Source organism: Varanus komodoensis, unplaced genomic scaffold (genome assembly GCF_004798865.1).
Source record: "Varanus komodoensis strain SLA01 unplaced genomic scaffold, ASM479886v1 scaffold71, whole genome shotgun sequence".
Taxonomy (NCBI): Eukaryota; Metazoa; Chordata; class Lepidosauria; order Squamata; family Varanidae; genus Varanus; species Varanus komodoensis.
In genome coordinates, this window is record NW_025336360.1 from 1,561,575 (window position 1) to 1,588,888 (window position 27,314).

Below are 27,314 nucleotides of genomic sequence, written 5' to 3' on the forward strand. Positions count from 1 at the left end.
GCGAAGCCCCAACTCCCACCGGCGCGCAAGGAAGCTCCAGGTGCAGCGCCACCTCCCTGCGCCTGCCGCAAGAACACGCTGCGTGTGACGCGCATGCGCGCAGCGTCCCCTCCCTCCAGTCGGCCGCCTCTTTCTCCCACCGTACACCGCGGCGCCGAGGACGTCACTCTAGGCAAGTGAGGCCAAGCTGCGCCGTCTCTATGGTGACGGCGGCCAGAGGCGGGGCCGCCGAGCCGGAAGTGGGGTCCGGGGGACACTGGCGCCTCGGGTGGGTATGGAGAGCGCCCTTCCCGCCCCCTCCCCCAATGGGGGTGTCGTCCCAAGTAGCCACGTGACCTGTAGTTGCGGAGGGGAGGAGGACTCTCTAGCCCCCGCTTTCTTTCTCGCTGGTCTGGAGGAGGGAAGGCTGGGGGGGGTAGAAGAAGAGGGTTTTGAAGGGGGGCCTCTTTCAGAGGGAGCTTCCCGGGGATGAAGGTGGGGAGGGGTGGGGGAGAAGCTTCCTTGCGTTAGGTGAGGAAGAGGGGGAGGGAGGAAGTACAGGGGAGCTGCAGTATTGCATGTTGCTATCTGGGGGGTTCCTGGCAAATGCCATGTTGGGTTGGGGATGGGGCGGGGGGCGACTTCTCTTCTTGCGTCCCAGCCCCCCCCCCCCCCCATTATGATGTGTATTTCCCGTGGCCTACAATACCGAAGCTGCATCCGGACTATGACACAGGGGCTGGCAGGAATTCCTGGCGATCAGCCTCTCAGCCCCAGGAGCTGCACGTGTGAAGGGAGGCCTATCCCAGGGGAAGCTGCAGCCGTGCCCCACGTGGTGCCTCCGTCCAGACGGGCTGGCCTGTGACTCCAAGCATCCCCCGGCCAGCCTCTTTTGGGACGGGGTGGAATGCTGAGCTGGGGCAGGCAAGAGGTGTTTGTGCCTTGCTTCTGTCTCCTCTTTGCAGATTTCCTTGAAGCATCTGGCTGGACTTTGTTGGAAGCTGGAATGATGGAGCTATGCCCCACCTAGCTAGGCAGGTTCCTTACATTTGTATATGGGGCAGTTACCTGCATCTTTCTTATACCCCTTTATACCTTTGAGGCATGAGGAGGCAGCCATCAGGGCTTGTCACTGAACCTACCCTCCACCCTCCCCTCCACCAGTGGGAGAGTCCAACTTCAGTCCCAAACTAACCACAACCCTGCACCCATTTGATCTGTGCATCCTTAAGCTGGCCACAAGGTGCTTTGCTGTTTTTGCAGAGAAACGGCTGTGTCTTTAGCCTCTCAGTTACACTAGCAAAACAACAAACAGGCTTTTGGCGCCTTAATCAACAAATGTATGAATGGCTCAAGTTTTTGCAGCATCCTCTCCAGAACTAATTAAATAATAGTTGTGTGCTTGTCCTTTCCAGTTTCATCCCCTATCTGTGCTTCCTGTCCTCATTTCTGTCTCACTGGGTTAGGATTATTTTGGAAATAAGCAGAAGTAAGTCCCCTTAAGTGCAGTTGGACTTACTCCTCAATAAGTGAAGCAAATATGCAGTTATCCATCATGTTTACTTAGAAATAACTTCTGCTGAGTTCAAAAAGATTTCTGTCTATAGAAGGAGGCAGCCTCAGGCTGGATTCTCCAGATGTTCTGGCTGTTTTGCATCTTAATATTTGCTAATGCCGTGAATCAATGATATTTGAGTTAGCATTCTTCATTTCTATCTAGTAAGCAAAAAGGCATAATAATTTTACATTCTCCATAAATCTCTTAATGGATTTTTTCAATAATTCAAAGTAGTAGGACTTAATTCTTGATTGGGAGGAAGTAGTCAATCACTTTTTAATATGATTTAATTGTTGCATTCAAATATAGTCAAAGCTTGACTTGGAAATTATTTTTAGTGGACTGTTTATTGATATTTGAAGCCCCAGCAGTTGCAGTATACACTGCTTTTCATTCATTAAAACACTGACTGCAGTCCTATGCAAGTTTAGACAGAAAAAGGTCCTATGACTGACTGGGACATACTGGGAGTTGTAGGCCCTTTTTTCTGTCTAAACTTGTGCAAGATTTTACCTTGAGGGGAAAATGATGGTGCTGAAACATGATTAACGTACTCATTTATCATATCTAAAGAGCTATGCAGGCTATCTCTGTATGTGTGGAAAAGTTAGTCGGTACTTTGACAGTGTTTAGTTAGGTTTTGTGATCTGGTTTTATAAAAATGGCCTTTTCACCATGGAAAATCATCCATAGAGAAATGCAGGCATTGAAAAATTCTTGGCCCCTTATGTACCTGTCATGATGCCATCAATTATTCTTTTTAAGGGCACAGTCCTGTTTATGTTTAGATGGAAAACATGCTGGTTTGGGAAAGCTTAGAGTTAGAGGATTTTTTTTTTTTGTCTAAACATGGATAAGGTTGAGGCTTAAACTACTATTTCTGTTCCCCACCACACTGACCAGAGACATCCCAGCCTGGAACTAGGCGTCCAGCTGACTCCTGGAGCCCCACACTTTCCGTGTGAGAGAGAGGTAGCCCATTTGCTGAAACTGGAAAAAAGGAAGTGTGTCCAGATGAGGAAGCCGAACTCAATTCCTGTCCAGCTGAAAAGAAGAGAGGCAGCATCTCGTTCCACCCCTGTTTCTGCCCTGGGGTGGTCTCAATCTCATTTCCACATGGGAGGGCCAGGGAAAAGGAACTTTCAAAAACAGGCTGGGAATTGGGAGGGAAGAAAGAAAGACAGAAAGAAAGAAAAGAGATGCTGGTAGCAGAGAGAGGGAAGAGCAAGTTGGTTGGCCGCTGGAAAAGGACAAAAGCGCCCGAGTCCATGACCATCACTCCAGAGCGCCTGTGTTGCTGCTCCTCAGGTCTCTGCTCTGCATTCTGTATCAGTAAACACTCTGTGCACATTTCCCGCAGGAAGCAAGATGGAAATGAGAAGGTTAAGCGTCTCCCTGGTTGTGATCCTGTTCCTCATCCTGGCCCTGCAAATCTTGTCCGCTGTTGATTTTGACCCATACCGAATCCTTGGAGTCAGCAGGACGGCCAGTCAGGCAGACATTAAAAAAGCATATAAGAAGCTTGCCCGAGAATGGTGAGTGAATCCAAGGAAGGGCATTTTGAGCAGAAGGCCGGCGTGTCCTCTCTGGGCCCCTGGGCTGACAACTGGCTGCCTCTTTCTTTAGGCCTTCCAGCCTTTGCTGCCACTATTGTGGCCTGCTGGGCAAACAGGAAGCTTGGCTGGGGGGAGTGGAGGGGAAAATGTGTCAGAAGTTGTACAGAGAGGAAGTGCTCTTTGCTGGGATATTGGGTACTCCTGGGCTTAGTTACTTACTGGGTGTTTCTGTGTCGATAGCAGGAAGGGAGGTAGAACACAGATAGGAAGACTAAGTGACTAAGTGGGGGTGGGGGGGGGAGGCGTGCCAGCAGGCAGAGGGCCAGCAGAGATGCGGATGCCCAGGCGGCAGAGACTGGCCGTAACTCCGTGGCAGAGCATGCGTTTGCACGCATAGGATTCCCTACAGTGCTTGGCGGCTTCTAGTAAAGGACTTCAGGCGGCAGGCCTTGGCAGCCGAGGCAGCTATCGTCAGCCGTGTGCAAAGTGACGCAAGAACTCAAGAACGCCGGGAGGCTTCACAGAGCTGGTGTTCCTCAAACATTGGGCCTTCCTTGCCCTGCGTGTCACACCCCTTGTCTGTTTCCTTCCACAGCTGAGCCTGCCGCCTCTGTAAAGTCTGTGCCCCGTGTGCAGCTAAATCGCTCTTTGCAGCAGCCGCAACAGTGCAAAAAGCCCCCACAATAGATGCACTTCCATGGCGAGGAAAGTCAGGCTGGCCAACATGCACTGTAATTAGTATCAGTTCTGCCTCTCTTGCCACGACACCCATGTTGAACTCATGCCTGCATGATCACACTGCTGATGGACTTGCTGTGCTTTCATTCCAGGCATCCTGACAAGAACAAGGACCCCGGAGCAGAAGATAAGTTCATACAAATCAGCAAGGCTTATGAGGTATTGAGAGACTTTCCCAAGTTTTGATCTGTGTCTGGCAGAGTCTATAATATAATTGTTGTTTTAAAGAATAGCCTTTGTTGCTGGGGTGGGCAACATGCCCCCCTTCTCCCTTACGCATGGGAGTTCTGGCTGCTTCCATTTTATTTCAGATCTGTGGATTTTTAAATGGTATTGGAAGGAGTGCAGGTCCTTCTGTTTAAACTGTGGCACCCAACCACAGGGTAGCTAACATATTGGTGTTTTTCTTTTAAAAAGTCGGTGGCAGATGTAGTGAGACCCACATCGGATTGTGCCAGAACATTGGTGGGGGAACCCATCCCAGCTGAGCTGTTTTCCTGTGTTAAAATTCTCCCTTTGTAATATTTGTCCACAAAGGAAACTGTATAGGTATCAAATGGGTTTCTGTATGTGCGAATTAGGCTGGGAAAATAGAGCAGAAGTCAGCATACTGTCTGTGGATTCTCCGTCATCTTGCAACGGCTTTTCACCTGAAGAGCAAGGCACCGGCCCTCGTGATCTAGTGCACAGATCTCCTGCCTTCTGGTTTAGTTGTATCCGAAGGTGTGTGAGTCAAGGGCCCCAGTGGCCAAGCTTGGTAGGCAGGCGCAGAATGCATGTTTCTCCCAAGGTCACTTATAAGAACTAAGAGTAGTAGAATGGATTAAATATTGGGATTAAAAGCACAGGGTTGAGAACCCTGCACAACTTACACCATGTTTAACTCCGTTGAGGCTCTTAGTTTTGGTGGCTACGCACTGGGACTTCTCTTGAAGTTATATGTAAAATGGGGGTTCTGTAGGCCCCCATCCCTCAGTGGTTTTATTTATTTATTTTTAAAGTTCTGGGGATGATTTGCCTGCCCATAATGAGAATTTCTATAATTAGTGGGCTTTTGAAAGTTATCATTCTCTCTGATGGTAAACTGAGGTGGTGATTGATGGCAGAGATGAAGAGCAGCCCCAAGGAAGCTCTGAGGTTGACAGAAGTAAAAACAAGAATTTTATTAACCCTAAAGGGGCTCCCCATAACCCCCCCCCCCCACTGCTCACAGTCCTATCGTGGACTGAGCCGGACAGGTAGCAACCAAAGTGTTGGTCTGGAGTCCCATGAAGGAGAGTCCGGATAGGTTTCAATATATTTTCCGGTAATTATTTGACATTACTACTGGGGGAAAATTGAAGGCAGACTAAGAAGGGGAAGAGCAGCTATACGATGGATCATTCGCGGAACGGAAGCCCCGGCCTTCAGTTGACAAGAGGCTGCCCAAGACAGCAATTCAGAGGCACAGTTCAGAGGCCACATGATGGTACGTCACAGCAACAACCACGACTATTAAAGCCCCCAAATTAAACAAAGCAGCTTCTTGCAGGCTTTCAGCCTAAAGCGAGGGTGGGGAGTATGGGGCTGCCCCAGAGGATGTAGGGCACCTGGGAGCTGGAGTCTAACCATAGTAAAGGCACCATAGAGGTTTGGGAGAGGAAGATGGGGAGGAAGCTCTTTGGGGATCCGCCCGCATGTGTCCTAGAAGGCTCATGGGAGGGGAGGAGTGTTGGATGCTGAGTGCAAAGGCTTTCTGGTGATAGGAAGATGCTGTGCAAAGGGACGGCCTTGCGCCTTCTGCAGGTGGACAGCCTCCCGGGCAGGTGCTTCGTGGCAAGAAGGCACTTGGCTACCAGTCATGGTAGTGCTGGAGAAGCTGGAGGTTGCTGTTCTCTTCACTGCTTGCCCATGGGCTTCCCACAGGCAGCGGACTGGCCACAGGCCGCTGGAGTGGATAGGCCTTTGGCTTTTCGTCTGTTCTCCAAAGCTCACAAGCTTTGCCTTCAGCATCATGTACTGGGATCTAGACGGCCTCTGAACAAAGAAGCACCACTAAGCTATCATAGCTAAGGGCAGCAAATAGATCAGTCCACCGAGAGCTTAGTCCACTGGGAGAGCTTTGCAGGACCAAACCAAAGATTCTGCTCATCCTTGTTGGCCAGGTACCTCTGGAAAGTCATGAAATGGGGCATGAAGGCAAGAGAGATCCACAGACTGGGTGTCTTTTGCTTTGCGGGCAGAGTTAAGGTGCTGAATTTTATGCAGATGGTTAAAGGGATGTGTTTATAGATTTACTAACGGTGTGTGTGTATAAGAAATTAGGTTTGATTTCTTTCTGTTTTTCTGGTACGAAACATAAATTCCTGGCTTGGGCATGTGCGCCGAGGCATCTTTTTCTGCCATCATTTGTTTGCCTTCTTGAGCCACCATTTCACACTGGTTCCACTTGGTGACTGTAGAGAGAGAGTGAAAAACAAAGTCAATCTCGTCAACCTGAGATCTGCCCTCTGCAAGACACGACACAAATAGAAGGGATCTGGAGGAGGGAGGGAAAAAGGAAAAGCTGAGGCACTGGCTGCTTAGAGCGCCTTTCTTCGTGTTCCTGCTGGCAGGGAGGAAGGAAGCTCCGTGCGGCTTCTGCGGCTCTGGCCTGTGGATGGTCTTTCCCTTGTCAAGATGCTTTCCTGGGAGACAGGAGAAGCAGCTTGCCTGGGGCCCCGGTGCTCCAGCCAGCAGATGAAGTCAGAGCCTGCCGCCCTTCCATTCTGCTTACTGAAGTCCTGGCTTGGACTTTTTATTCTGTAGCTTTAGAAAAATGGGAATAACAGAACAAGGAGGTGAAAATACATTTCCAGCTTGCAGTGACCGCAGGCTGTTCCATTTTTGTTCCAAACAGATCCTGTCGAACGAGGAAAAGAGATTAAACTTTGACCGCTATGGAGACGTGGACGAGAACCAAGGCTTTCCTCAGCAGCAGCAGCAGCGCCCGTTCCACCACTTCCACGAAAGCTTTTATTTCGACGAATCCTTCTTCCATTTCCCGTTCAATTCGGACCGCCGGGACTCCTCCGACGAGAAGTACTTGCTGCACTTCTCGCACTACGTGAACGAGGTCGTGCCCGACAGCTTCAGGAAGCCCTATCTCATCAAGATCACGTCCGACTGGTGTTTCAGCTGCATCCACATTGAGCCTGTGTGGAAGGAGGTGGTCCAGGAGCTGGAAGCGCTTGGTGAGAGAGGCAGGGGCCTGCCCGGCTGTGCCTGTTTTATTTGGACATCCGTTTCGGTGGTGACTGGATTGGTCTGTTGCTCCTGCAGCAGGACAGCAAAAAGGGAATCCTGCCCAGAGAGCTCAAGGGAAGGTCCTGCTCGATCAGACGCGGGCCCTCTCTGGTCCAGCGTTCTGCTCGCAGTGTGTTTTAGCAGCCGCCTGCATCAGGATGTGTGCAGATTAACTTGGCTTCTGTGCTCTGCTGAGAAGGCCTGCCTTTGACCTGTCCTGAATTTCCCTCCAACCAGCCCCAGAGGATGGCTTTGAGTATTTGGGGATGGGGAAAACTGTCTCCACTTTCTCCCAGCACGCCTCTGTGAGGACTCCCTCTCTGGCGTTCCCTCTAACCTCAGCAATCCCAGGCATTCTTGCATTCTGGCTGTCCTTTCCTGCGCCTTTTCCAGCACCTGGCACTTTCTGCAGGTAGCACATGAGCTGCAAGCGAAGCGTGTGGGGCTGCGCTTCGGCCGCTGCCACTGCCGTCACAGGTGCTGTGATTCAGCCAAGGCACCTCGCTGTCATCCTGTGGCTACTTAGGAAGATTTTTTTTTAATAACAAGTTTTATTCAAAATAACCCTAAAACAAAAGAAAACTAAAAACAACATCAGTCATCAGAAACATTGGACCTACTGGGTCAGCCCCCACATTTTTTTCTATTTATGATAACTTAAAAACATATTTAAATCTATACGAAGTCCTGTTTCTCTAGCCAGTAATAAAAAGAGTCACACTACTTAGGAAGAAATTAAACCAGTTGCGTCAAAGATGATACACAGCTGGCTGAACAGAATGAGGAAATATGGGTGCAGAATATAAAGATGCGAAAGAGAGCTTGTGCACCCCCTTCTCCGTAGCTGCACCGGCTCCTGAACAGGCCGGGGGTTGTTCTGTGGGCCTCCAAAGTCGCCTGGAAGATCCGTTCCTCCCCCCAGGCCCAGAATGCTTGGCAGTGCCTCTTGCCACAGATTCGGAAGTGGTCCTCCCCGCTCTGTGGCAGAGTCTGGCAGCGGCGCACGGACTCTGCAGAGAAGGGCTGCCTTTGCTGCTGTAGCAAAGGCAGGCAGCTTTGTTCGGGGAGCAGAGGCAGCCCTGTCTGCGGAACGAGTGGGGAAAGGCGCTTCAAGGCCACCCTCCCTGCTGCGCTTCCTGGCAAGCGGGAGGCCAGGAGGCACGGCTTCAAGAAACTCCTCTGGCTTTTGGATGCTGGCGAGGTTTGCTCCAGCCCCTGTTGACCCTGCAGAGCCTCCTCATGCTCTTCCGGTAGTTCCTGTCTAGCCCAGACGGTAGTTCTGATCAATCCCCACGGCTTCAGTCCACGGCAGGCGGCGATTGCAGCCGTCCTGCTTCTGAGCCGCCCTGTTTGGAAGTTGTGTGGGAGTTTAGTCGAGATGCCTGATCCCACTTTGAAGCCGTCTGCCTTTCCCTCTTTCAGGAGTGGGGATCGGCGTTGTTCATGCCGGATACGAGAGGCGCCTGGCCCATCACCTGGGCGCGCACAGCACACCCTCCATCCTGGGGCTTATCAACGGGAAAATAACCTTTTTCCACAATGCGGTTGTTCGGGAGAATCTGCGGCAGTTTGTGGAGGGCCTTCTTCCAGCGAACCTTGTTGAGAAGGTAATGAGCACCTCCTGGCTTACCTGAAGCCGTTCTTTCCTGTTTTTTTTTCCTTTGGAATTTACTGGAGACCTCCCCCCCCCCCCCCACACACACCTTTTATATTCAAACACAAACTCTCTTCCCCTCACACGCTTTTCATCAATGCTGTGTCCCTATCTAGGGTCTTAATGATTCTGGGTTCATCTGTTTCTTACAGTTGGTCTAAAATAGCTAGAATAGGGGGTGGATAATGGAAGTTTGGAGTTGGGGGCTTTTGTTTTGAAATGAGGCGATGCTAAATCCGGAAGCTGCGTATGTCTGGTTGCCATATTTTTCTCTGCTGCCAGACAGTAAGAAAAATGCTTTTTTTATGAAGTATTGTAAAACCTCCTTCCTCAGGGCCCCACCTCCCTTCTCATCAGGAAGATCCGTGGTCCTTGGCTTTCTCTGGCACCATGCTGTTTTGCTATATGCTGCTGTGGGAGATACTGCGGGTACCAGATACCTTTGATTTGGGGCAGCGTTGTGGAAAGGGGTGATGGTCATCCATTCCCCATGCCACTATCTGCTGAAACCTTTCCCACCCTCTACATGCCTTTTCCAGGAGGCTAGGCAGGGGTGAGGGGGATTTTGCAACCAGAGAGCAGCTTGGAGGTGATAAAGATACAGAAAAATGGCCTGGTGGGTGGGAATTGGGGGATTGTTTTTCTGCTTCCCAATCAGTTTCGTGGAATCATGGAATAGTAGAGTTGGAAGGGTCCAGGAAGGCCATCAAGTCCACCCCGCTGCTGTTGCAGAACACCAAGTCACACTATCCCACTCGGGTGGCTGTCCATTTTCGCCTTGAATGTCTCTGGTGTGGGAGAGCCCCCCACCTCAACAGGCAGCTGGTTCCACTGTTGCATTGCTCTGGCACTGAGGAAGCTTTTCCTGATGTCCAGCCTGAATCTGGGTTGACGTTCCGTGTCCTACACTCTGGCATCAGCGAGAAGAGATCTTGACCTTCCTCTTTGTGACAGCCTTGGAGGACATCATGTCCCCACTCCCCACTCTTCAGTTTGCAGTGCACCTTTCCACAGCCACCACTTTTAGGACAAATTGATAATGAGTCGATAAACATCAGGAGACAGACATGCCTGCTAGCACAGCATGTCATTTGACCCTTACGAGAATGTTTTAATTTTAGCCCATTTCAAACCTCTATCTGAGGCAACAGCAGAACCATCTCCTCTGTTCCTTTTTGTTTGTGGACTAAGACTCTTTTTTTCTGCTTTACCTCAAAGATTACAGATAAAACCTACATCCAGTTCCTGTCAAACTGGAAGAAGGAGAACAAGCCGCATGTCCTCCTGTTTGACCACATGCCTCTCGTTCCGCTCTTATACAAGGTAGATTCCCTGCACCCGGCTTTCCCGTGCCTGGCATAAGGCCGCTTTCCGAGGCTGGAAGCAGTGGTGATCCTCGGGCCTCCTTGCGTGGCGGGGTCTTTCGCCGCCGCTTCTGGGAGCTCGCCCTTGCACTGCCTGGGGGCGGAATTCAGAGGCAGGGCTCCGGGGCAGAGGGCCTTCTCCACTTGCATTTCTGACGGAAGAGACAGTGCTGGGCCAGATGGACCGGTGATCTGGCGTGGTGGAAGGTGCTTTCGTTTGTCCAGTGATCCCAGCGCCCAAAGAGGGCCTGCCCTGGGGTCACTGTGGGCTGAGCACTCCAGAGGAAGACGCTTCTAGGCAGGGTGGGAAGGCAGCGCAGTCCTTCCGTGTCCGGGAGAGGCAGCGTTCGTGTGCCGGGGGAAGCTGCATGGAGGCACAACCCAGAAACGGATGGGGACCGGGGCGGGGGGGCTGCAGGCCCGCTCAAGGGGTGTAAGGGCGGGGCGCAGGGGCCCACCTTCAGGTCTGACGAGTTTCCGAGTGCTCTTGGCTAAATATGTTGCATAACCTTGCTGTGCTCTGGCGCCCTGGAAAGAAAGTGGACGAGGAAGAGACAAGCCTGTAGGTGTATGTCGCTTTGAGAGTGCATTTACAGGCCGGAGGGCGGGTGGGGAGAGCCTGTCGTGCGCATGCGCTCAGAAGAGTCTCTCCTGCACACGCAAGAGGAGGGGACTTCTCAGAGAACCGGAGCGTCGACGAAGAGCTGTTTCTGGTTTCAGCAGAACACCCTGAGAGCCCAAGCAAGCAGCCGGGCTGGACACCCCTTCGGTTTATAAGGGTGACTTGCAGCGGCCCTGCTTCTCCCTGGAGCTCTCCGGCCTGGGTGATGCGTGCTCAGCTCTGTGCGCCGGGGGTGTCGCGGAGGGTCTCGCATGCCCCCTCCCCGCACATTTGCAGCCACCCTGTGCTCGGGGGGAGGCCTGCTCAGGGCTGCCCTGATGCTGCCTTCAAAGTGGCTCTCCAACAGAGGCTACCGCGGGGCTGCTTCCTTGAATGGGTCTGAAGCCCAGGTTGCGATTAAGTCTTATAAACCGACGAAATGCCGAGCCCGCCTTGGTTGGCCTGCTTGCAGGGCTCTCCCCACCCGCCCTCCGGCCTGTGAACGCTCTCACTAGACGACATACGGCTAGCAGGCTCGTCTCTTCCTCCCCCGCTTCCTTGACGGGGGCAGGCCGACGTATAATGGGAAACGGAGCAGGGCCCCCTTTAGCTTTCCGAGCAGGAGACTGACCGTCCTGAGCCGCCCGACCCTCGTTCTCTTCCAGCTGACTGCGTTTGCCTACAAAGATTACCTGTCCTTCGGGTATGTGTTCGTTGGGCTCCGAGGGACTGAAGAGCTGTCCAGCCAGTATAACATCAACGTCTACACGCCCACCATGATGGTGTTCAAGGAGCACATCGATAAGCCTGCAGATGTCATTCAGGTAGCACGCCTTGCCCGCTGCCTGTGAGCGCTTCAGCTTTTGCAAATAAGAATCGCGAAGAGCGGCAGCCGGTGTGGCTGCTCCGACCCCTCCGAGTCCTGGGGATTACGGCGTCCCATGGGCCACGGGGGCAGCGGGGGCCTCGGCACTCCTGCCGTCCTCTTAAGGGAGTTGCTCTAGCTCGCAAGGAAGGCCTTTGCAGTCTCCACTAAGAAGCTCCGGAGGAGAGCAGGGCCTGGTTCTCCCCTCCCCTCCCCTCCCCGTCCCCTTCCAGTGCCCACTCCGAGGTCAGTCTTGCAGCCTTGTAGCCGCAGCCAGCGCCAAAGCAGCCGTGCCAGCTGCAGGGGCAAACGGAGGAGGCTCCCAGTCTGGCATTCCAGCTGCACCTTGGAGCAGTTCTCCAAGGCTGGAGCTGGGACTTCGGCTTGCCCTGTGGCTACTGAGGCGCTATCAGGAAGCCACACGATCGCTCCCGTAACATGCAGTGTAAAGAACAGTTGCACTAACAATGCAGAGTGAAGCGGGAGCAATGAAACGTTCCAGATGGTCGCCACCACTGCCCCAACCCTACCCAGGTGCTCTCCCCTAACCCTAATAAAATACCTTTGAAAGGGGCGATTTTGAAAAAGCCTCCCTTGAGTAGCTTTTTGTGCACGGCTCAGCATTTCTGCCCATTCTAAATACATCACAACCCTCAAAATCGTGCAAGGACACCTCATTTTTCCAACCCTAACCCAGTGATGGTGGACCTTTTAGAGACCAACCCAAACTGCAACCCAAAACCCACTTATTTATCGCAAAGTGCCAACACTGCGATAAAACCTGAAAACTGAGGTTTTAGTTCAGAAAAAACAACTCACAGCCAGTCCAAGCAAATATATATATATCCTTGGCAGCGCGCTGACCGGCCATGCGAAAACTCAGGCGAGTCGCGGCTAATGAGTTGCGGCTCCTGACGTCATGGCCTGGCACCGCTCCTCCTCTCCGAGCATGCGCATGGCCCCTGTGTGCGCTGTTATCAGATGCTCGGCCGATGGGGCGATGCTGGGGCGACTGGGCTCGTGTGCCGACAGAGAGGGCTCCGTGTGCCCGCGGTGGCCCGCGTGCCAGAGGTTCGCCACCACTGAGCTACAGGGAAGCCAGGGTGGATAAAGGCGTTTTCCGGAAACATTTGTCTCCTTGCACGCTCATAGCAGTGAATACCATGTGGCTTAAGAGGCGAACTGAGCCGTGACCCCGCAACGCACGCCTGTGCTACTCTCTCCATTCTTGCCATGTGAGCAAAGAGCTGAAGTGAGTCCTTCCAGTCCCCACCTCTCTCGGTGTCCCATGTTTCTTTTTCCATTGACTTCCCACCAAGCAGGCTCACTAGGCTGCTTCAGGTGTTTTTACCCCATTTTTCTTAAAAAAAAAAAGTCCTTCTTCTGCAACCCTCAGAATTTCTCTTGGTTCTTCATGACTCTGCTGTTGGCACTCAGCACCAGAGTCTGCTGTTACAGGGAAGGATGAGGTAGGAGATGGCGGAATGATGGATTGTGGAGAGGCAGAGGAAATTGCTGTGCGCTTACATGTATCTAGGATGCATTTGCTTCAGGGTAAGGCTACGGCATTAAAGGGAGGAAGCAGTTCTCCTTCGGAAGGAAGGACGGGAGGGAGGGAGGGGTGGCAGCTTGTGGATCTTCTCGCAGGGAGCGCCACCAAGCCAAAATAGCCTGCAGCCGTTTAGGGCGATGGAGATTTGAAGGGCCAGTGCCGACCATAGCTTCCTGATCGGATATGAGGTCCGAATATGGTCCCGCTGGAGCAGAAGTAAGCAGTTTAAGTGGGGTCCCTGATAAGAGCAGGCGGGCCCAAGGATTGTGGTGATGGTACCAAAGCGGGACTTCCTTTCCTGTGGTGCCTGAACCAAGCCCAGATGATTCCATCTGAGGGTTTTGCTGCCTCCTCGGCTCATCTTCGAGCAGGACTGCAAGCTTGAATCAGTAGGCTAATCAGCTGCGTGGTTAAACGGCTGGCCAGTGCAGGGGAGGGCAACCTGCAGCTGCAGGCAGCCCGTGGAGGCCCCCAGAGCGTCCTCTCGCCAACACTCCGCTGAGCTGGCGGCCGCACAGAGCATGCGAGGAGCGTCTCTCCCGTGTACCTTGTGCAGCAGCAGAAGTGGGCCCCTTGCGGCACACGGATCAGCTCCTTGCTGGGCTGGCAGGAGCCAGGCTCTCCTCACTCATATCCTAGTAGAACGGGGCCCCCACCAGCCTGCTGCAAAAGTGCAGCCCTCCCTGCCAACCCATTCCCAGCAAAATCAGCTAAGAAACGGCTTCGTGCCCAGTGGCTTGGCAAGCTGGCTGGAGCAGGCCAGGGTTGCTGGCGGAGGGCGCCTGGTGGTAGTTGTCCAGCTCTGCATTCCCATAATCATGAGCTGGAGAGGGAGCGGGAAGTGCAGGAGTGCACAGGTGCATGTGCACTAGTGTGTCTCCCCGGGGGCTTCCCGGGGGTTGAAATTGGCCCCTGGAATCCAAGAAGTTGCCCAACCCAGGTTAATAGGCCCTAGCTACTGAGGGCATTTTGGTTCTGATGTTCTTTGGAAATGACGAACGAGCAGCGTCTTATTCTTTCTGACATTGTATTGGTAGCTTTTGTGTGGTTCAAGGCTAAGTTTATCTTTAGGTTCCTTCAGTATCTCAAAAAGGAGCATCTCTTGAGAGGTTTTGATAATTGGCCAATGCATCTAAAAGCCATGTGATCTATCAATGAACATTTACTCCATTGGCCGTCTGTTTTCCTGCTGTCTTTCAGGCCCGAGGCATGAGAAAGCAGCTTATCGATGACTTCCTCTCCCAGAACAAGTTCCTGCTGGCATCCCGTCTCACCAGCCAGAAGCTTTTCCAGGAGCTGTGTCCCGTGAAGAAGTCTCACCGACAGCGCAAGTGAGTGGCGAGCTGGTGGCAGGCTTCCCTGATGACGCAGCCAGGCAGAATTCCTCGTGCGTCTTCTCGTTCTGAAATGTTTTTTCTTGCAGAGATAAGCAAGACCGCGTCCGCATCCTCTTGATAGATTTACTGCCATTTTTATCCCCCTTTTCAGAGAAATCTCTCTCTGAGCAGTTCACATCAGTGATAAAAAGGAGTCATGCTGTAATGCCGTAGAAAGACATGCAATTAAAAGAGGAGACATTGGGTGGCTAAAAAGAAGGGGTGCACAGGGGGAGGAAAAGTGGCACAGGCCAGTTTCTGAACCGCTGCTCAAAAGGCCCGGTTCAGACCCAGGCAGATTTGGTTCTCAGTCCTTAATCAGTGAAACAGTCCCCTGTTGAGCGGAGGCTTGGATGCTCATTCCGGGAGGGGCGAAGAATCCTGGCTGCCAGGATTTTAAAGGTCGAAACCGGCCAGGACCCAGAAGAATCCTGGCAAGCCGCATGTCTCAGATGACAGCCGAGCTTCCATCCCTGAAGGTCACGGAGGCAGCCTCATTTGGTACTTGGCACCTTCAGAGGCAGGAGTTTGCTCGAAACCAGGCTGGAGAGCCTCTGGCCCTCTAGAATGTCTTGAACTACGAACCCCATCATGCTCAAGCATTGCCCGTCTGAGCCCAGGGGTGGTGGGAGGCAGAGCCCAGCAACATCTGGAGGGCTCGGCATCAAACAGCCCTCCCCGTCGGCGAGGGGAGGCTGGAGCCCCGATTCTCTCTTATGCCGACTGGAGGGCCGTGGGTGTTCTGGTCTCAGGCCAGTTGGGAAGGGATTGAGAGCCTCCCTGGCAACTCTCTCCATTGCCCAAAGGATGCCTTTCCGCATCACTACCCTAGTAAAGCGGCTAGTCCTCTGTGTTTCATGTTCCTTCCTCCTCCTGCGCCAGATACTGCGTGGTCCTGATCACCAACGAAGGGGACAAGTGCGCCGCCAGCTACGAAGCCTTCCTTGCCTTTGCGGTGGCCAATACAAAAGACACCTTGCGCTTCGTGCACATCCACAAGAGCTCCCAGCGGAACTTTGCCCACACTTTGCTAACAGACGACGAAAAGTTCCACGGGAAGTCGGCGGTGAGTGTGTCCGCCAGGCCAGCCGAGTCCTGTGCCTCTTCCTATTTTACTTCAGAAACACTTCTTTTCTGGGTCGCTGTTGGCAATGCTGCGAAAAAAACAGAAAATAGAAGAGGCTGACGCTGAAATATAAGCCGTGTTTGCCAGCTAGGAGTGACCTCCCGCCACCTCCAGATTTATTTATTTATATTTATGTCCCACCTTTTTTCCCTTCTGAGGAACCCAAGGTGGCTCACATCATTCTCCCCCTCCTCTCAATCTGATCCCCACAACAACAACCCTGTGAAGTAGGTTGGGCTGAGAGTCTGTGACTGGCCCAAGTCACCCAGTGGGCTCCATGGGCGAGGGAGGACTGGGACCCAGTTTGCCCGAGGCCCCGTCCCACATGCCTTCATCAGTCCTTGGTGGTGGGGAGCCATGCAAAAATCGGAGCAGGAAGCACACTTTGTATCGGACCCAACGAAACATCCCCGCATTGCCTGGTGAATTGCCTTTCTAACCATTGCATGATACCGAAAATACTCCTGAAATTTCTGGGCCATCCTCTTACTTTATGGAAGGCCAAACAGGTTGCAAGCATGAGAGGGATACGGGCGCAATGCGGAATATAGATTGGCTGGTCCAGGACGCCACTGAGTTGTTGCCCATTGAGAAAGAGGAATCGGGTGGTGAGGCAGTGACTCAAGCAGATGTGATTCAGGTGGCCAGGTTGGCCCCACCATGGTGAGGTTTCCAGGGGCTGCTGCAGACCAGAGAGGCCTGTGTCTTGGGCCCGAAGGAGCCATCCCCAGCCTGGTGCCTTCCAGGAGCGCTGCAAGACATGTGGGCTGCAGCAGATGAGAGCTGAAATGCACGGGGAATTCTGGTCTAGAGATCTTGCCACTCTGAGTTCCAGGATTGGGGTTCCATGAGCCCCTCAACACTTTTGACCCCAGTCCGAGCAAGAGCGCCCTTTGTGAAAGCCCTTTGCTAGCCAGCTACTTTCGGACAGATGTTTGAAACCTCTCCCACCAAATTGTGATCTGGTCTCCTATCGCTTGGCCCAGGTGGTCATCTTGGAGAGGCGCAACAACGTTGGCCGAGTGGTCTACCGAGCCCTCGAAGATCCCTGGAGTGGTAGCAAAGAGGACAGCTTCATCCTTCTGGATCTCTTGGATCAGCTGAGGACTAACCCCGGCTTTCTTTCTTCGGAGGCCGTCCTGCAAGACTTGAATGATGAACTTGCTCCCGTAAGCATTGTTGGCATTTACTACGATGCTGGGGGAGCGGGGGTGCTCTGTGACTGGCAGGCCTAAACGTTCACTTCAACTTATTCCTGAGTAGACGGGCAAAGGGTTCTGGCTTGGATCAGATTAATTGCCAAAGTTCTTAACTCGCAGCTATAGTTTGTGAATCGATATCGGCCAATTTTAAACAGAGGGACTGTGACTTAAAAGCACACTAGTTTATTTTCTGAAGCTATCTTGATCTGTGGGAAAGGATAAAATGGGGAAAACCTTAGCGAACCTTTCATTTTCATAACTAGTTAGATTGTGAAGTTCCCTTGAATATCCATCAACACTTCAGAAAGGCACCTGCATCAATGTTCTGTATAGAAACAGAGTGAGTCAGAAGGGACCTCCCAGGCCATCTAGTCTGACCCCCGGCTCCAGCTGGCTTTATTCACGACAAATAAAATACCATACAATCTTATCAAAAGAAACATTAAAAACTTAAATAGCTAAAGCATTAAGGGAAGAATGCCCTTATAAAAGAAAAAAAAATAAGAGTTAGACAGCCCTGTTTAGAAACAAGTCCTGTTGAGTTTGGGAAGACCTGCAGCTTGATGTGATGTGTCATTGCCTGTTTTCAGTGCCACTTATTCTCAGGTTTCTACAAACAGGATTGCAACCTTCACTCCCAGAAAACATGTTTCCAGCATCCTCATTCTTATTCTTACTGTTTATGTGAGTTACGGTGGCCTTGAAAATAAAACAAGTAGCCTAGGCATCAGCATGTCCAGGGGAACCCCAAGGTTTGCAGATTTTGGGGGGCAGGGGCGAAGGAGGAATTCAAACCCTGCAGCATCCCACGGAAGGCCTACATGGCCAGTTGCCCCAGCAGGCCACACGCTGGGAATGAGGGGGGTGGAAGGGGGGGGGGGGGGAATGCAGCCGGGCATTGGCCTCATTCCTCCAAGAGAGCCTGGGAAGGCAGCCAAGAACGACTCTCAGCAAATAACGTAATTTGGAAGAGAGCATGGGGGACGTCTGTGGCTGGGCAAGCTTGTATGTGCCCCCGTCAAGCAAGATCTCGCCCCAAGGAGAGGAGAGCTGCTTGGCATGTTTTCTGCGGGTGCCACTGATGTTGAGGAGGGCTCAACAAACTAGTCAGGGCACAATAGCCCTACCGCACCCCCCCCCCGCAAAAAAGGGACCTCCCTGTTCCTGTTCGGCACGGCTTCTGCCTTCTGGGATGCCGCCCCTTGCCTCTCCCACACGTTTCCAAGAATACCTTTGCAGTCCTCCGATCTGGGATCGTCCGGGAGAGAACTGGGCGACGCGGCTGGGTTCCGCACCTTCCCGGCGCTCGCTCAGCAGGCAGCTTTGCAGCGTGTCTCACATTTGCTTTACGGAGGAGGGGGCTGCCGGGGAAATGGTGGACATGGCAGCGATTTGCATGTGTGAATCCACCGCAAAGGGGACATCCACACATGGATTTCCAGGGTCTGCCCTGCAGCCCTGCTCCTGCCTGAGTCAGTTAATTGCAGGTAGCTGCTAAGCACCAGTCTCTCCCTCTGGTTTACTCCAGCTGTGCTGGCCTACAATTCCCATCATTCCCAGCCATCGTCCCCTAGCACCTGTATGGCAGGGTTGTCTATAGCGGATGGCCTAGCGGGGAGAGCTGTTTGCTGAAGCCCCTCCCTGCAGCCATCCTCCCTCTCTCCCTCCTCTTCCTCCTCTGCTTGCAGATTTTCTTCCTTCGATGGATCTATTCTGCCACAGATTACATCTTGGACTGCTGGGACAGCCTTTTCCATAGCAATTGGTATGACGTCTGCATTAATAGCAGCCCTCCTGCTTCCATTGGCATGTTTCCCTGTTGGCATAAGACCCTGAAAAGGTCTGCGGTATTTTGAAATGGTATTTGGTTTGCCCACTGAAGACTCCTTGGAGTAGAGGGCAGAGTTCCTGTGCTGCTCCTTTGAGCAGCCTCCAAGGTCAAGGTAACGAGACTGACCAAGTCGGACTGAGTGTCCCACCGTCGTTTCCTTTCCAGGCCTGAGTTTTGGGTCTTCGTTCATTTGTTTCGACTCCCCTCGTGCAGCACATGCAACTGTGCAGAACTGGAAGCCTTCAAGGCAAAAAGCAAAAATGAGAGCAGTGCTCAGTGGGGGGCTGACATTTCAGCTGTGGCCACTGGGAGATGCAGTTCATTTCTTGCTTCCTGAGCCCTTAGCAGGCTGTTCGTTCACACAGACAATCTGAGGTTTGCCCTGGTGTTTTGTTGTGAGTCACCCTGGGTGTGGGAAAACTCGGCAAAGCAGGCCGTAAGTTGGAATGAAGCGTAATCGCCCAATGGCCGGCTGGCCTGTCAGTGGGTGTTACTGCTGGCAAGGGGAGCCGTCCTGTCCCGGGGCTGAGAGTGCAGTGCTGAGGCCTGAGGAGCAGAGCAGGAGGGCTGCCTCCGGGCCCCGCTTGTGGACGCCCTTGCCCCGTCTGGCCGGCCAGTGTGAGAAACCCAGTGCTGGGCTCAGTGGGCCTGTTCGGTCGCGGGTGGGGAGCCTCTGGCCGTGAGCTGGGTGAAAGCTGGAGCAGGCCCCTGTGCTCATAGCCTCCCCTCCCCTCCCCAGGGAGCCGCATTTCCCTGCTGGGTGCTGTTCAGAGGATGCTTCTTTCTCAGGGCTCAGCTTGCAAGCTGTAGGGAGCTGCAGCAAGCATGGTGGGGGGGGCATGCGGGGGTGCCTTGGGACGTGCCGGGCACCCCTTCGGCTTGGGCTTCACCTGGCAGCAGTGTGTGACTTCTGACTGCCCTCCACCATGGGGACATGTCCCTTAAACAAAACAAAACAAAACAAAACAGTTCCCCAGAGCCACTTTATTCAGTGCTTGTGTCTCCTGATGTTAAAAACAGATGCTTTCCGCAGCACATTTTTATTTGCATTAAATTAGTTTGCCTGTACTTTATCGAAGATGGGAATCCACTGAAAAGTTCTTAAAAAAGTGAAGAACAGTGCGCAAGACATTTTTGGCACCCCGACCCCTGGGAGAGATGTCTGAGGGAGGAGGGAAGCGCTCTCACACAGACAGACAGACAGGAGGGAGGGAGGGAGGGAGGGAGCTATGGCTTGCCGGGAAGGCGGAGCTCCGTCCAGAGGCGAGAGGAAGTCCCGCTGGATCTTGCCCTTTACCGGGCTCCTCTCTTACAGGCGAGAAATGATGCCCTTGCTGTCGCTGATCTTCTCGGCCCTGTTCATTCTCTTCGGGACGGTCATTGTGCAGGCCTTCAGGTAAGTCGCCGCCCGATAATTCTCTCTCCTTTGTATTTGCACTCTCTTCTCCCGGTTCCGCCCTGCGCTGCTCTCACGGGCATGCCTGCGTGGTTTCGTTAAAAGTAACGGGCTCCTCAAAGGCACCTGGATCATCAGTCGATATTCCACTGCTTTTCATTAGAGCATCTGCAAACAGGCATTTGCTCACCCAAAGAATCCCTCGCTGTTTTTCAGTGACTCGAGCGACGAGAGAGACTCCCCGGTCCCCAAGAAAGATGAAGGCCCCACAAAGGGCGAGAAGAACGACACGAGCTTCAACAAAGACAGCAGGTTTGTCCAGCCTCTGTCAGGCTTTAGGGTCTCGCTTTCCTCTTCCCTCCTGTGCTTGCTTGCTTGCTTCTTCTGGGCCAGAGCCAGGGCCGAGAGCTGCGGCAGTTCTGCCCGGAGGCCTCGCTCGCCGTTCCCGTTGCAGGAAGCGCCAGGGCTGGTCCCCGAGGCCTCCGTCCCCTGCGCAGGCGAGGCCATCTCTGCTTCCCCCCGCCGCACGCCCCCGGCACCTGCGGGGATGCAGGCTGGGAGCTGTCCATGCTCGCCACTGCAGGGTGCGTGGAAGAACCCGTGCGTTGGAGGCCGGACGAGGCCCTGAGTAGCAGAGGACGGAAAAGACCTTTCCGGGCCGGGACCCCTGCAGAGCAGGGCAGAGGTGGCCGGAGAGCTGGAGCCTCCCATGCCAGCCTGTGTGGAGAAGGGGATGCTTCGCTGGCACGGCCCCGCTGTGTGTGCAGAGGAGAGCCCCTCTGCCTGTTGGCTTGATTTCCTGGCCTCTCCTGGTGAAAGGCAGAAGGGCTGATGGGAAGCGGCTGCCCTGTGGAAGGTCCCCCCGGCCTCTGATGCGAGGAGGCAGCAGTGTCTGAAGCTGCCTTGAGAGGCCCTTTGGGGCGAGCGGCCGTGGGAGGGAGAGAGGGAGGGCACCCCAGCGAGAGCAGGTGGGCGACACGCGAGGAAGCAGCCGTCCTGCAGCCCCCTTGGCCTGCCTCTTGCGCCCTTCTTTTCCAAGGCCAGTGCCTGTCGCCTTCGCGCTGCAGCTTCTTCTCCCACTCAGAATCGTGGCGTTGTCCGGTTTCAGGGACTGACCGTCCCTGGCCAGCGGCCGTCCATGCTGCGTCTGCGTACCTCCACGGGGCAGAGCCTGCCGCCTCCCGAAGCAGCCTGCTCCACCCAGGAAGCCGCCCCAGCCTTGCCCCGAGATCGGCGTCCTCCCTCAGCGCTTGCGTCCTCTGGAGCACCCGAGAGCAAGGCCGCTCCCTCTCCTGGGCAGCAGGCTTCCGATGCCCGAAGCCCGTCCTGCCTGCGCATGCGCAGCTCTTCCCGTGCTTCCTCGGGAACCGGCACCCAGCGTCTGGTTGTGCCGCCAGGCCTGCGCCGCGTGGGTTGCTCATGTCCTCCCCAGAACGGGCCGCAGCTCTCCGAACGCTGCCCGACGGCCAGAGCAGAGCAGAGCTCCCACCTTCCCGTGACCGAGACGCTGCGCGTTGATTAATCCGGGCAGCTCTCTGGCCGCCGCCTCTCACTGCCCCCTCGGGCTCCGCCTCAGAGCCACACAGGATGCAGTGTGCGCCAGGGAGGACAGAAAGGGGGCCTGCGACGCGCAGCTCTGAGCAGCCAAGAACCCCAGGCCGCTTCTCCGTCTAAACTTTCCTAGGAGGTCCCCAAGGACGTCTTGGGTCCCACGTGTGGCGGCAGAGCCATCTCCCTCCTGTCCTCCACCTGTGGCTTTCGTTTTCCTTTTCGCTCCAGACTTCATGGTGCGCTCGTTTGAACTGACCCTGTGGTTTTCTCCCCCATCCTTGGAAACTGCTGCCCACCTGTCCTGCAGGGTCCCCAAGAAGGGCTTCGTAGAAGTGACGGAGCTCACGAACATCACCTACACGAGCAACCTGGTGCGGCTGAGACCTGGGCACATGAACGTGGTGCTGGTTCTCTCAAACCCCACCAGGACGCCCCTGCTGCAGAAGTTTGCCCTGGAGGTCTACAGCTTCACCGGGTGCGTGGAGGGCACTCGGCTGGCCAGCGTGGCTTGGCCGGGCCCAGATCTTGGGAGGGCTGCAGGGGGAGAGCGGTGGCTCCGCACGAGAGCGCTGGGGCAGTGCTTGAAGCACGTTGCCCACATGGCTGGGGGCGAGATTGGCGCTTCCTCCGCCTCCCAGCTGCGCCCCCAGCGTTCCCGGCCTCAGGAGAGGCGCATTTGTGCACGCACACCCAGCCCTGTCCCTGGCAAGTTCCTCTCTGATTTGGATTTAATTCCCGCTGGGTTTCATCCCATGCCTTTAGCGGAGAACCGGGAGCCTAACAGACCCACCACACCCGGTTCTGTGCAGAAGCCTCTTTTTATCTGTCCCGACGCTCCCACCGATCTGCTTCGCCGCGTGACCCCAGGGGGAGGAGACTGTCTCCCTGTCCCCTCCCTCCGCCCCGTGCAGAATTTCAAGCATGGCCGCCATGTCTCTCCCTCCTACCGTTCCGGTTAAGGCGGGCGGCCCTGACAGCCATTGTCCAGCCCGTGGGCTGCCAGAGCCCCCTCCGTCCGCTGCCCCCATGTCTGTGGCAGGCCTGAAGGTTGGGGGGCTCTCCTGGGCCCTTGGAAGTGGCATGGGGTGGAGATCGGGGCCCATCCTGGCCCCACTCAGGGTCGTGCTTGGTCCTGCACTGGGGTAGCTGCACTGAGGAACAGAGACTCCTGTGGCTCCGACTCATGGCTCCGTTTCTTCCCGCAAAAGCCTCTCTCTCCACTTGCCTGCTTCATCAGAGGCAGGACGTGTTCCGAGTGGGTGACTGATACAGACCTCAGTCGGGGTGGGAGAGGCAAGCTGTGATAGTGGGGGGCGGGGGGACCGGTTATTCTGGGGTCAGAACACGGGCATCGTTGCAGCGGTGAGCCGCTTAAGATGCTGCTGCAAAATGGAAAGGCAGAAAGGTCCAGGCGGTGATCATTTCCTCAGCGTGTGCCCTGGGACATAGGAGCTAAGCTTCTTAGGGCACAGTGCTCTGTCTGTTTAGTCAGGGGGGAAATGCCAGCCGGGGAATGCTGAGTGGTGGGCCCTTTTTCTGCTCACCACTCCTAGGATCGTGCCCCTCATGGATTGTTCACAGCCGTTTATTCACAAGATTCCCCGCCTCCAGATTAATTTCCCGCGCGTGTCCTGCGTGGAGGGCGCAGTCCCGGTTCCTCCGCCCGATCCGAGTGCGAGCCTCCATCACGCTGACATGCTAACATGCCTCTTCTCATTGTATCGCCATTCCCAGGAGCAACTGCCTCCACTTCTCCTTCCTGAACTTGGACAAGCACCGGGAATGGCTTGAATACGTCCTGGAGTTTGCGCAGGACGTGGCACCCATCCCAAATCAGTACGACAAGCACTTCCTGGAGCGTGACTACACTGGCTACGTACTGGCCCTGAACGGACACAAGAAGTACTTCTGCCTTTTCAAGCCTCCCAGGTCGGATGACGACGGGGACGTCTCGGGGCGGCCCTGCGAGGATGCCCAGCCGGGGGAGGCCCGGGGGAAGCCCCCCTCGGGCAGCCCGCAGGCGAAGTCTGTGAAAAGCAAACTGGAAAGGCTATCCCTGTGGATGGAACGACTCTTGGAAGGCTCCTTGAAACGGTTTTATATTCCCTCGTGGCCTGCACTAGACTGAACAATAAAGGTTTCAGACGGGGTTGGAAGGAGAATCTTATCACTGCAGACTTGGAAAGAGGACAACCCTAAGCGTCTCTCCTTTGGGAATTTTACATTGTGTCGGATAGACAGTAGCTTTTTAGGTGAATTCTCCTAGGCCCAGTGAATTAGAAGCACCCTTCCCACATCCTTGACCTTGGAGCAGTGGGAAGCAATGCGCCGGCATCCGCTCTGGCATCGAAACGGCTCCGGATGTTGGGGAGCTATACAGTGGGGAAAGGACAGCAGTGAGCACCCCACCCCCGATCCTCTCCCATTTTCCCATCCTGCTCCGGGGCTTCCACCAGCGTTGACGGAGGCCTTGCTGCTGCGGGAGCTCTTCTGTGTACTGGTTTGTCTTTGTTTCAGGTACTGGTTTCAGTTTATGGCACACCTTCTGTGCGCATTCAGGTGTCTCTGCCTTCCTTGCCCCACGCATGCTGCTGGCCCTCATTGAGCTCTTTGCCATACCATTATCCTCTGGTTTCCCCCTGAAGTGACAATTTAGGGTGTGTATGGCGGGGGGGGGGTCTCTCTACCACATGGCTAATGGGTCAAGAAATGTGGGGAGGGGGCTGTTAAGCTTCCTTCATGCCCTCCAGCTCTGGGTGCAATAAATTGACCTGTGGATTGTCAGCTAAGCTTCTCTCAGGGCAGGAAGTGGCTGAGCGAGCCGTGAAAACTGTACAAGTCGATGAGCCATTTTAAAATCTGTGTTCCTTCCGCTGCCGTCCTGCCTCCGCCATGTCTGGTTTTTCGTTTTAAAGTATTTTAGAGCTCCTACCCTCAAATCATGTCCATAGATTGTAGATATAATCTGCTACAAGCCAAGAGCCATGTGAAAAACAACTTTGCAATTGCTGCCTTGGAGTCGCTCTCCACATAACTCTTTCTTTTCCAAAATGGAATCTCCCGATTCATTGCTAGGACAGTAATTTAATTCTGTTTCTTTGTACCAAGGAGCTTGTGTTGTTTCTGTAATGATTGTATTTCCCTGGATAGGTTTGGTTTGAAACGCCTTCAAAACTACTGCAGTTACTCACATGGAAGTCCTGCCCCTTTGCATTTCTGCTCTGTCAGCCTCTCGGAAACTCTTCTTGAGATGGACAGATGTTTACCAAATCGCCAGGCTGCCTCTCAGCTATTCCTTGGCCCTTCCCACCCCTCTCGGAATCCGCTGCTCAGTACATTGCAGAATCTCTCTCCATTTCCGGAGCCTGCCGGCATGCTTTGCAGGCTGAGAGGGTAGAATCGGAGAGAAACTTCAGACCATGGGGCGAGCCAACCTGGCCAAGTGTGTGAGCAGAGAGAGCGGTCTTGCAGGGACCCACCTCTGTTCAGAAGGATGGCCCTGCAGAAGAATGGGCAGGTGGGATACTGAGCTTCGGTCTGTGATGGGAGCCCGCCAGGTGCATTTGTCAAGCAGCACGTGCAGCCCTGTGCCAGGCGGCTGGGGCTGTGGCAGGGCCCACCCAGCTCGGGGCCTGTGCCCTCCCCTTGTAGCAGGAGCAGCTCAGGAGAGACGCAGGCATGCACGCCTGCACGCCTATTTTGGGGGAGCAGCTGCTCTCTGTCTGTCACAGCGACCGGGATGGTGCTCCAGTTCCCATGGGCGTGGCTTCCCCGTCCGTGCTGGACCTGCCCCGTCTGTCTGTCTTGCCGTCTGCTCCAGGCAGGCCACTGCAAGTGGGTCAGGTTTCTTTGCATCCAGGCCAAAGATCCGGTTACTCCGTTCGGCCGCTTGGAGCAAAGTGCCTTTTGCAGAATGGGGTCTCGAGGTTTGACCTGTGGTGACTTCGCTGAGCAGACTGCAAATCCGGCTCTGTGTGGCTCCCCACGGACTCGGTGAGGGAAGGTCCGTACAGAGAGGAGATGGAAGCGGTGGAGCTGCAGGGCCAGCGGAATGCAGCCGGCCTGGGCAGGAGGAGTTAAGTGCCCCAGCGGAGGACAGGCGAAGCGAGGAAATGGTCTGGCCAGCTGCTGCTGCAGCCACCGGGTTCAGCTCAGGCCGCATGCTTCAGATGCGCTTAGGTTTCAGATGTGGCTGGTGGAGCCTCCAGGCAGACCCAGGATGAGGAAACCGGTGGCCTTCCAGATGTTGCTGGGAGACCACTCCCGGCCCCCCCGGCCCTTGACCGTGTTGCCACGAAAGAGTCCAGAAACATCTGGAATGCCACAGGTTTCCTTGAGGAGGCCCAGGAAAAGGCAAGCAGGCCTTTTGATGCTCAAATGCCCCTGGCGTCTTCAGACAGTGCGTGGGATGAGCTGGGGGTGCTGCTCTCGTGGTGCACAGCCCAGCTGCTTCCTGGCTGCCGTCCTGCCCAGGGCTGGGTGCCTGCAGAAGGGGGCGATGTCCCAGGCAGAGGCTGGCGGTGCTTCTCATCACCCCAGTTCAAAACATGGCCGGCAGAGGGGCAGCTTTTCGGCGGTGGAGCGGCTGGGCCTGATGGCGGTCCTGGTTCCTGCACGGAGCAGCCCCTGCTCTTTGTGCCTCTTCGCCAAGGCTGCCCCCTCGGCACGGAATTGGGCACTGACACAGAGCTGCACCTGCTGCCTGAGCGGCCTTCCTCTGCACAAGGTGTAAAGCCTCTGCCGCTCGCGTCCGGAGCGGGGCCTCTGCTTTGCCAGGCGATGAACACCTCCTGCTAAGACTGAACCCGTTAACCCAGAAATGCACACTGCACATCGAACCGATCTTCTCTTGCAATGGTCTGCAGAAGGAGGGGGTTTCCACTGCCAGATCTGTGGAACGGCTTTCTGAAGCTACCATTCTGGGAAATGTTAATGTAGAATCCGATCCCACGTGTGCTGCTTGTTTTTTGCTTTTGACATCAATGTGGCGCCCCCAACAGCCTCCTTGTGCCAGCCATCTTGTCTCCTCCAGAAACACGACAGAAATGATTTGAAGCTGGTATGAAGAAACGTCTGACCCAGGTTGAAGGGACTGGTTCAAAAAGAAAGATAAATACTTTGCACTTTTGATACTCTGTCAGGGAGGGCAGGGAATAAATAAGTTATTGGGCAAATTGTCTTATTTTTATTTTTTGTTTTGTTTTTGTATTTGTGAACAGGCACAAATTTTTTTTTGGTTTGGTTTTGCTTTAAGATCTCTTATGGATTTGCAACTGAAATAAACTATTTTAATGTGCGATCAGAAGGTGGTTTGAAGTGAGTCTTATGTTAAAGCAACACACAGGTAGACCGGACCTCCTTTGGCAATAGACAACAGTGCTGAATTCCACCCCATAAATTTCCAGCTTTTTCCTGGAGTCTTATTTCTTTTACCACATTTATGGGTCATTTACATTAAAGAAATTTCTAAGCAAAATGAAAACTTTTTTCATCCAATGCTGCCTTCCTAGGAATGCCTGCTGGAAAAAATATGGTTTGAGTAACGTGATGAAGACCCAGAAAGTTTGGCACCTGTTCCATCTCTTGTGGAGATTCTAGAAGGTGGATGCTCCAATCCTTGTTCCAAGCTGTGCTGGACCAGGCCTCCAAAATGTTGGATGCCCCCAAGTAGCAGGGATCAGCCCATCTCTCCAGCGTCCTG

The 27,314-nt window shown here is 54.2% G+C and overlaps 1 protein-coding gene across 4 annotated transcripts; it reads left to right on the forward strand.

Moving 5' to 3' along the window:
- The first annotated feature begins 212 nt into the window (after positions 1-212).
- DNAJC16 (DnaJ heat shock protein family (Hsp40) member C16) lies at positions 213-26,918 on the forward strand. Of its 4 annotated transcripts, XM_044452351.1 has the most exons (16): positions 235-268; positions 945-1,013; positions 2,898-3,072; positions 3,924-3,990; positions 6,710-7,043; positions 8,518-8,702; positions 9,968-10,072; positions 11,380-11,538; positions 14,332-14,462; positions 15,390-15,573; positions 16,620-16,802; positions 18,524-18,600; positions 19,982-20,062; positions 20,279-20,374; positions 21,921-22,088; positions 23,348-26,918. In XM_044452351.1, exons 3-16 carry the CDS (start codon positions 2,906-2,908, stop codon positions 23,739-23,741), a joined length of 2,331 nt encoding a protein of 776 aa, XP_044308286.1. In that variant the 5' UTR covers positions 235-268; positions 945-1,013; positions 2,898-2,905; the 3' UTR covers positions 23,742-26,918. The 4 variants fall into 4 exon arrangements, with proteins under 4 accessions (XP_044308287.1, XP_044308286.1, XP_044308285.1 ...); XM_044452352.1 differs by lacking the exon at positions 945-1,013 and having other exon boundaries at positions 213-268; XM_044452350.1 differs by lacking the exon at positions 235-268 and having other exon boundaries at positions 685-1,013.
- The last annotated feature ends 396 nt before the right edge of the window (positions 26,919-27,314 follow it).

Bases quoted from the DNA above. Each gene is read 5' to 3' on its own strand.
- DNAJC16 (XM_044452352.1), top strand. From the start codon at position 2,906: ATGGAAATGAGAAGGTTAAGCGTCTCCCTGGTTGTGATCCTGTTCCTC. The intron at 3,073-3,923 runs GTGAGTGAATCC...CTTTCATTCCAG, and splicing joins AAGAAGCTTGCCCGAGAATG to GCATCCTGACAAGAACAAGG. The intron at 22,089-23,347 runs GTGCGTGGAGGG...CGCCATTCCCAG, and splicing joins GAGGTCTACAGCTTCACCGG to GAGCAACTGCCTCCACTTCT.